The sequence below is a fragment of the Artemia franciscana genome, chromosome 12 (assembly GCF_032884065.1).
Source record: "Artemia franciscana chromosome 12, ASM3288406v1, whole genome shotgun sequence".
Lineage (NCBI taxonomy): Eukaryota > Metazoa > Arthropoda > Branchiopoda > Anostraca > Artemiidae > Artemia > Artemia franciscana.
In genome coordinates this window covers 41,759,553-41,769,486 of record NC_088874.1, presented here as the reverse complement: position 1 = coordinate 41,769,486, position 9,934 = coordinate 41,759,553, and the positions used below count along the sequence as shown (strand labels likewise).

Here is a 9,934-nt window from a genome sequence, read left to right as displayed (position 1 = left end):
CTTAGCTTTTGTTAAAACTCATGTTGCCAAATTGTGAGAATAGTCAAATCATTCTACTTTTATAGTAATGTTTGTAGGTAGTTTTGGCAATCAATTAGACAACTATCAGCTGTGTGAATGGCCAACACATGCAACAGACAAGAATTCTATTGAGCCAACATCCTTTCAGAAAATAAGCATTGGCTAATTAACTTATATGTAAATTAAAGTTTGCTAAGTTGAGGTGGGGGCGGGTATTTGCCCTTGGATTCTGAAAAATATCTTTTTTGAAGTATTTTCATTGAAAATTGTCTTTTTTTTGTCATTTTCATTGACAAATTTAAAAAAGATAGACTTGCTTTCCCCTAAAGTTTGAAAAATGCATTTATACCCCCTTCCCTAAACTTTGGTGATAAAATAGGTGAATTACTTGGAAATTATAAAACAAAATATGGAATAGAATTGGAAAGAAGATTTAAGATTCCAAAGGGAGGCAGAGGCCTAAAACCTCCCCTGCATAAGTGTTCGCAGGGAGAGGCCGATTTCTCTCTTGGAAATTTGTAAAAAAAAAAAAATACACCCTTATTTCGTGTTCCCACCCATAAGAACTCTGCAAGGGGCACCAATTCACAGAAACTTAGGGAGGAGAGAAAGTTTTTTTTTTTTACAATGAAGACATAGAAACAGAGTATTTTTGAAAATCAAAATCATCATTTTTTGTTATTTGTTTAAACATTCTTTCAATGAAAATATGAAATGAAATTATTTTTCAAAATCTAGGTGTTAGTAATAAAATCTAGGGAACGGAGTAGGAGGGGGGGTCACAACAATACACAGCTATGAACATAAGCAGTGCAAACAGTTTTTAATTAAAACTTACAGGTCGAGGACCAAGACCCCCCCCCCTTCGACCAAAATCTTGATACCTGATATCAAAATCCTAATACTCTGAAAATTTTACATAGTACTCATATAACCTCCTCTTTTTGATTGAATCCTTCCCTAAACATTTCATTCTTCCAAATGATTTCAAATTTATGGCACTGTTACATGCCGGTGAACATTAAGTGTCCCAAATATGTATACTAACTAATTTATAAATATATAAACATTTAAAACCCAACAATTACTGAAGTATCATCATATTATGTGTTAAGTAAAGTGACCGAAAAAAGAGCTGAATGTGATATTGATAATTACTTTCAAACAGTTCGTGGTAACGAACTGTAGTAAGGAGCGACCCGGCTCAATAGTAACCAAAACTCTAAAAAATTGAATTTTGATATCAATAGCTACATCGAAAGAATCGCATTTTAATGCTGATTTTAAATATATAAGTTTCATCAAGTTTAGTCTTACCCATCGAAAGTTACGAGCCTGAGAAAATTTGCCTTATTTAGGAAAATAGGGGGAAACACCCCCTAAAAGTCGTAGGATCTTAACGAAAATGACACCATCAGATTCAGCGTATCAGAGAACCATACTGTAGAAGTTTCAAGCTCCTATCTACAAAAATGTGGAATTTTGTATTTTTTGCCAGAAGACAAATCACGGGTGCGTGTTTATTTGTTTGTTTTTTTTTCTTTTCCCCAGGGGTCATCGTATCGACCAAGTGGTCCTAGAATGTCGCAAGATGGCTCATTCTAACGGAAATGAAAAGTTCTAGTGCCCTTTTTAAGTGACCAAAAAAATTGGAGGGCATCTAGGCCCACTCCCACGCTCATTTTTGTCCCAAAGTCAACGGATCAAAATTTTGAGATAGCCATTATGTTCAGCATAGTCGAAAACCATAATAACTATGTCTTTGGGGATGATTTACTCCCCCGCAATCCCTGGGGGAGGGGCTGCAAGTTACAAACTTTGACCATTGTTTACATATAGTAATGGTTATTGGGAAGTGTACAAACGTTTTCAGGGGGATTTTATTTTGTTTGGGGGTGGGGTTTAGGAGAGGGGGCTATGTTGGAGGATCTTTCCTTGGAGGAATCTGTCATGGGGGAAGAAAAATTCAATGACAAGGGCGCAGGATTCTCTAGCATTACTATAAGAAAACAATGAAAAATAAACATGAAAACGTTTTTTCAAATGAAAGGAAGAAGTAGCATTGAAACTTAAAACAAACAGAGATTATTACGCATATGAGGGGTTCTAAAAATACTTTATCATAAAGAGCGAGGTATTTAGGAGGAGATAAATACCTTGCTCTTTATGCTAATTTATTTTTTTGTAATTTCAACTATTTATTCTACGGCCTTTCTGATTCAGGAGTCATTCTTAAAGAATTAGGACAAAACTTACGATTTAGTGTAAAGAGCGAGGTATTAACGAGGGTACAAATCCCCTCGTATACATAATAAAAATATAAGGTTATGAAAGTTTGTTACGTAAGTTTATTCTTAAGTTACGTATATTTTTTACTAATAAAAACGTTCGTTAAAAATTAAAAGTTCTAGTTGCCTTTTTAAGTAACCGAAAAATTGGAGGGCAACTAAGCCTCCTTCTCCACCCCTTATTTTTCAAAATCGTCTGATCAAAACTAATAGAAAGCCATTTAGCCAAAAAAAGAATTAATATACAAATTTCATTTTAATAATTATGTGCGGAGAGCCAAAAGTTTTAATGTATTAATTCAAAAACATTCGGAAATTAAATAAAAAAAACTAATTTTTTTAGCTGAAAGTAAGGAGCGACATTAAAACTTAAAACGAACAGAAATTACTCCGTATATGAAATGAGTTGTCCCCTCCGCAATCCCTCGCTCTTTACGCTAAAGTTTGACTCTTTGCCACAATTCTACTTTTTAAAACAATTTAAAGCTTTAGCGTAAAGAGCGAGGGATTGCGGAGGGGACAACTCATTTCATATACGGAGTAATTTCTGTTCGTTTTAAGTTTTAATGTCGCTCCTTACTTTCAGCTAAAAAAATCAGTTTTTTTTATTTAATTTTATATAGGATTCTGAATGAGTGGAAATAAGTCATGTTGTAGCTTTGCACTAATATTTTATTTCTGGACTGCACTGCATTCCATTTAGTATACAACAAGGCTGTATCTAGCAGGTGGGGGGTAGGGGTTTGAACCCTCCCCCCAAAAAACGTTTGTCAGACTTGTAAAAATGTAACAAAAATTAATATAAACAAACTTTTGATGTGTTTTTTTAAAGTTTTTGGAAGCAATCCTCTGAAAAATCCTTCTTAAATCCCCCCCCAAAAAAATTCTGGATACGACCCCGGTATATAATATGGTTTTTTGATTTTTGTAAGATTTTAATAAGAGAAAATTATGTAGAGGGATTGTGCAAATTTTTACGGGGATACGTAGGAGATTTCACTGAATTCCTCCGACAATTCGAGATAGGTGAAAACAGTGGTGATGACGCATGTCGGAACCGAGGAATCAGAGACGAGTATCTAGCGTTGCCTTATCCAAACCCAATGTTCACCCTCCATATTTTTGGCTTGTGACAACTCCATGTGGAATGGGTAGCTGAAACTTGGAAAGGGGTTCATACAATTGGAAATTTTAAGCTGTAGTGTTCCTACTGAGGGTCAATAGTTATTGGAGATTGATCCCCATCTCGCACCCTTATTTAGTATCCAGATAGTTGTCTTTCTCAGAATAGTAAAAAGGTAAAAAAAATATGCATCTGGTGATAGTATGGGCTCACAGCTGCTGTGGAAAGGGCAGTAGATTATACAAATGACAAATTATTCGCATTTGATTATTTATTTTTGTGATATGCCACATTTGTTATTTTGAATTTGTTGTTTTAGGTTGATATGATTGAATTTTTTTTAATGTATTAATTAATCCTAAATTTATATTAATTTATTATGGAAACAACAATATAATAGCAATAATAATAAGATATTTTATTGAGGAAGATGGGGTACGTTATCCAGGGAGTTTCGATTGGTTCGAAACTTCCAGGGATCGTTCCCTAAGTCAACAGGAAAGCACATTTTGCTCGGAGACGGAGTATTTTTGAGGGACTGAAAATGGGCCAAAAAATATTTGTACCTTGTCAGCTCCCGAAGCTAAGAGCAAGCATGGACCCAAGAGAGGGGCAAAGGGGGCTATCGTACCCCCCAAAAAAATTTTAAGACACCTTCCTAAAATTATAACATCGAGTACTAAAAATTTATATTCGAGAAATAAGAACTGAAAAATAGCCATCGTTTTCAAATTTTATCACACATAGTAAAATGATTCATACACAATCAGTGTTATGAACGCAAGACTAAAAAGTTTCTGTGAAGTGAGAAAAAAAAGTGAAGGAGAAATCATGAGCAAGGAGGTTGGACGGTGACAATGTTGTGGCTGGTGTTACCACCCCTAGTGATTCAACACTATCTTTAGTGATTTTTTATGTTGCCTAAACAAAAAATCACCAAATCAGCACATTAATCACTAGATTATAGAAGCAAATCACTGAATCAACCAACAAATCACCAAAAGCTAGTGATTTTTTTTTAACCACCGGCGGCCAACCCTAGTTGCGGTTCGTTATGAGAATGCAAAGGTTGATATCACTTATCAGTGCTCCCCGGAGACGGGGAAAACTTCAAACTGTCGATCGTTAGCTAATTGTTTGTGCATCTTGTTACACTTCACATCTGGCTTGTCATGGTAAGCAAGAAAGCTTGTCATGGTAGGTTGCATTTTATTTACATAATTAAAGAATGAAGCGCAGTTCTTTATATGTTTACTACTTGATTCAGAAGAAGGAATAGAAGATGGGTTTCATATCTACTCTGTAAAGCAGGAAGTTACTATTTATCTACAGTTTATTTCTCTTACTTGATAGTTTGTGCTATAATCTCTCAAATGATTTTTGAATTAAACGAGTTTAAACTGGGTTACCAAATTGTGGGTGGGGTTGACATCTGCTGAGTGAGTTGTATTGCAACAACATGTCCGCTCTACCGGCTATTTCTCAAAACTTTCGTCATAAAGAGTGTTTCAGGAATAATACTGGCCAAACCTACTCTGACCTTACAAGGTTTCTAACGATTTGGGGTGATTCTTCTGGCCTATAAACTATTTGTTGTGAATTTGAGAGGGAAAAAACGGAAAAATATTCTTTTCAGCTTTGCCAACGGGAGGACATACTACTGCTACTACTACTACTACTAATAACTCACTGCAGCACCAAGCCGTCTGAGGCGAACACAGCTACGCACGCTCCTCCTCCAACCTAATCCCGCTTTCTAGGGCTATAATGAAAGAAAGGTTGAGCTGGCTAGGCCACGTTCTACGAATGAAGGGTGACAGATTACCGGGAGGACCTAGATGTAATAATATTGAATTCAGCCATTTGATTGCAGTAAATAAGGAGCCGGAATAATAGGGAGCGGTAAATAGGGTGTGGGAAAAAAATATTGTTTTAAGTAGGGAGCACATTTTAAAAGTAACGGTGGCTAACATAAGCTACCGACGCCCAGGTGGGCCAACTTGACGCATCTATGCATGCGCCTACCACTATCTCCGTCTCTTTCCCCTTTTTTGGCTCTAATTGTTTTAAACAGCAGTTGTTAGATTCATTTAGCTGATCCTTGAGTATTATTAGGGATCATTGAGTATTAAAAGAGTTGTGAAATATAGTTTCAAAAAGAAATTTTACGCTTTATTTAACTGATTCATGCTGACATTAACAAGTTTGATCCCCTTTGCTAATAAATAATGAAGTTGACATTTTTTTTCGGCTTTAACCCCATAGCTCAAAACATAAATTCTGGCACAAAAAAGATATTCTTACTTTCTTCAACCCAAGTTTTTTTCCACCCCAGACTTTAAAAATGCTCTTATCAAGAAAGTGTCCAAACATAATTTTTAGATAAATCTCGTATACATTTTGATGAATTTCAATGGAGGGTGTAACATAAAGAAAGAAAACAATCAAAAATCAAGAGCTCCATAAGTCGTTTGAAGAGGCTCCATAAGTCGTTTGAGAGGCTCCATAAGTCGTTTAAGAGGCTCCATAAGTCGTCCCCCGGATCGATATGTGCGATTCCTGGGAGTTCTTTTGGATGAAAATTTATCATTTAAGTGGCATGTTCAAATAATAAGAGTGGAAATTTCCCGTGGACTTGGGATCATCCGAAAATTAAAGCGTTAATTTCCTTTCCCTATCCTCCGTCTTTTATACTTTTCTCCAATTTACCCTTATATATGTTACTGTTCGTCTGTGTGGATGTCCACATTTCCCTCGGTACTTGCTCCTATTCACAATCTTTATGAGAAAGCGGCAAGAATTCTCCAGTCGGCTACACACACTCCTCTTGACCTCCTCAGAATTAAAGATATTTATGTTTTATCTCTATCTTCGTTGGCATATCAATGCTTCCAGGGAGATCTCCCATGTTGTTTTTTGGGACTGCTTAAACTAGTAGGTGAAGTAAATTTGTATATGGTTCGTAACCGGGAGGATGTGATGATTCCAGCTAGTCCCTCGGTTCGTTCAGACTTCGGCCTGGCTGTGACTGTGGGACGTGCTTGGAACTTGGTTCCCGCTGAGATCCGGCAGTCACGAACACTTGGCTCCTTTAAGAGACAGATGAAAAGTTTCTTATTAAAGGCTTCTTATTAAATGTTTCTTATGGTTTATTTTATTTTTTTTCTTTTTTTGGGTTGTTGTTTTGTTGGTGTTGTATCCTCAATGACGCGAGAATTTTAATTTGTATTTTATTGTCGGGTGATGTGAGGGTCGCTGTTTCGTGGGGACTGCCGGTGAGTTGATTTCTTTTCCTTACGTATTTATATTTAGATGTGGTTAGTATGTTTATGACAAGTTTTATGATTCTTTGTTTATTGTATGCCGTTTCCCAAATAACGGGCCATTGAGCCCTTTGGGATATTGTTTTTGTTATTTTATGAAAATAAATAGAACTTGAACTTGAACTGAAAAAATAGGGTTTTTAAATACAAAATGAAAATATTGAAGAAAACACAGAAAGCGAATATTTTGAGAGAACAACCGCTTCTCTTCTTCAGCGCGAACAAAATAATATGATCAAGGAAAAAGCAAAAACCAAAAACCAAACGCGGAAAGTACAACAAAACCAATGAAAAAAACGCCAAAAAATGCAATAAAAGACCAAAAATTAAAAGAATTAAAATCAAATACCTAACAACAGTAGAGTGAGCTATTCCCCAATATCCACGATTTGCACAAAATCCAAACAAATATGAACTGCCATCGACGGATGCTAACGAACAACTGAAAAATGAAAGAAAATATTCATTCACTCAAACAAAGGAAGCAGCAAGTGAATAAATTGAAGAACTAGGCCACATGATTTCGGATTTTAGCCATTGCATTTCTTTTGGATAACCTTAAAGACCCAGGGGGTTGATGACGTATTTGATTGTGTGATTGTGGAAGTGGTTCAATGTTTATTTTATGGATTGCTAAAGTACCGGCTTCTCGGCTGAACGTTTTCTTATAACTTATATACTTAAGTACCTAGGACATGAGAACTTAAATGGATAGGAAAATTGGTTCTCCCAAAAATGAGGGCCTAAAAAAGGCCAAAATACTTTGTTTTTTGACTTGCTAGAAACCTTTAAGAATCGTTGCCTAAGGAATAATGGGGCTAAATATTTTATTGAAAGATAGGGGGTATTGAGGGGTCTAGAAAACGGGCGAAACATTGTATTCGATATAAACAATTACAGCAAAAATAAAAATAAATGAAACTAATATAAATGAATAATTGAATCCTAAAACAAACAGAAATTAAAATAAATATTCAAAACAAATTTCTAACGATCACAAATTGCCACATACCCCTGCGTGCACCACCATTTTCGGTTTTCATTGAATGGCTTTATGATATTCCTCTCAATCTCCAGGTGTTAAATCTTAATTTTAATCTGCATTAATTTCTCGATACTATAAAAAACCTCAATAATGAACAAAAATGGTGGCAGTTTATTCAAATTAGAAGTTATTTATGTAAAATTGCTTCAAAATTTGCGGTCATACTACTATTGAAACTCTGATATCAGGTAATATTAGATCAGCGTCCCTTTGCGATTTCCACTTTCACTCTACCCCAAAACCATTTAAATTCCTTTTCAGATAATTTGATTTGCTTGGAGCCATTTGGCAAATCATTCAAAATGAAAGGAGCATGTGGGCTGTAAAACCAGCGCAGCGGAAGGTTCCCGAAAGCGAGACCTATAGCCAAAAAAAGATTCTGCTGACAAGACTTAGAAATTTGTGAGAAATGGACAAATATACGCCAGAATCGTGTTGTTTCGTGTTTAGCCTGGAAATAGGGGCTACAATAATCGGAGTTATTACTTTGGTAAGTGTATATGATGAATCTTAGCTAAAAGTGAGGTGACCAAGAAATTTCTGATTATGATATTTAGTCCCCTACAATATTTACGCTTGTATGTATATCAGAAACTCGATTCTGTAGAATGTATTATATTGGGATTTTTAGACTTTCTAAACTTTGTACGTTGATTATAAGTAACTAATAATCATGCATTCATATAAGTCGAATACTTAGTGTTAATGGGTTCCTGTAAGGCAAAAAGGGAGCAAAAAAAGATGCATTTTCACCGCAAAATAACCGTTATTGTAAAGAGATTTCTTCTCAGTATGTAGAACACTTTCAGACCCTCCCGCTATGTTCGCGGGTTTAATAATAATGATACACGAGTCGGATTTTTCTTGGGGATGGGATGGAGGAGTAGAATTTGATGCACTTTGACGGAACAATGTTTAGTGTAAGCATAAAATAGCATCTCCCCACTTTGTATAAACGCATATTGATAATGAGTCTAGGCCCTCCCCCTCCCGAAGACTCACCCTGGAAAATACCTCCTTGCGGAAAATCCCCCCGCTGAAAATTCCCAACGGAATTTTCACTCTGCGGGAAACCACTGGGATAATTCTCCCCCCCCCCATATTCTCCCTGTATAATTTTGGACATTCAGTAGAAGGAAAAGTGAAAGTTCTACTTACCTGTTTAAGTCAGAGGCAATGCTATAGCGTTGCCGAAGACCCATAAGGGCTGAATATATTATTATTTATATATTTTTTTCCCAGAGGCACTTCATAGGAAGGAGTGGTGGTATAAACTTCAGGGAAGGGGTATTCGATTGCAAATTAGAATTTCTAGTGTCCTTTTTAAGAGTCAAAAGTGACTACAGGGCAACAAGCCACAACCCACACCATTTTCCGCCAAACGTATCCGACCAAAATTTTGAGATAGCCACTTTGTTCTAAATAGTACACAGGTCAAATAACATTGCCTCAGGTTATAGCCATGCCTCTGGGCTTGACAGATCCCGTTACAGTCCCTCAGGCAGGGGCTATAAGCTATGCAAGTCACCCATTGTTTGGAGGTACCATTTGGAGGTGGCTCATTCAATTGGAAATCGAAAGTTCCAGTGTCCTTTTTAAGATTTAAAAGTGGCTGGAGGGTAACCAGGTAAATACAGAATTAGCTCTAAAGAGAGGGAGGGGGAGGAGATGGGGGTAGAAATTGGTATTTACTCACTTTTGATTTCTGGGAATATTTATGGTCTATGCTGTTATTATGAAAGCAAAGAGTAACATTGTACCCCAAAATTAGTTTTATTTATTCCGTATAGGGGGGGAGGGCAGCGCTATTCATAAGGCTATCAGAATAATAATCATCTGGGGAAAGCAAACCTTTTTAATAATTAACAGAAGAGGGGGGTCTGAAACATCAAAATTAAACGAAAGTTATCATTATTAATTTATGTAATTAAAGAAATTTCTCTGAATAAATATTTCTGTGCAGGTATATCCTCCATGAATACCAGAACAGTAGCCAGGGGGCAATACCCATCATAACAAAAACTAGATATTTTAATTGTGTCATTGGTAGCGCAATACTGCGTTCCTAGTAGAGCACAAAATGGCTTCAATGTAGTATTTATTTGTTTTCTTTTTTTTTATTACTTCGTATTGA

General features: G+C 36.1%; 1 protein-coding gene across 1 annotated transcript in view; it reads left to right on the top strand.

The window, feature by feature from the left end:
- The first annotated feature begins 8,087 nt into the window (after positions 1-8,087).
- LOC136034144 (uncharacterized) overlaps positions 8,088-9,934 on the top strand; it is a 35,572-nt gene continuing 33,725 nt past the window's right edge. Inside the window, exon 1 of the mRNA XM_065715326.1 lies at positions 8,088-8,290. Coding sequence (XP_065571398.1) covers positions 8,210-8,290 — 81 coding nt within the window. The 5' untranslated portion in view covers positions 8,088-8,209. The remainder of the gene's footprint in view (positions 8,291-9,934) is intronic.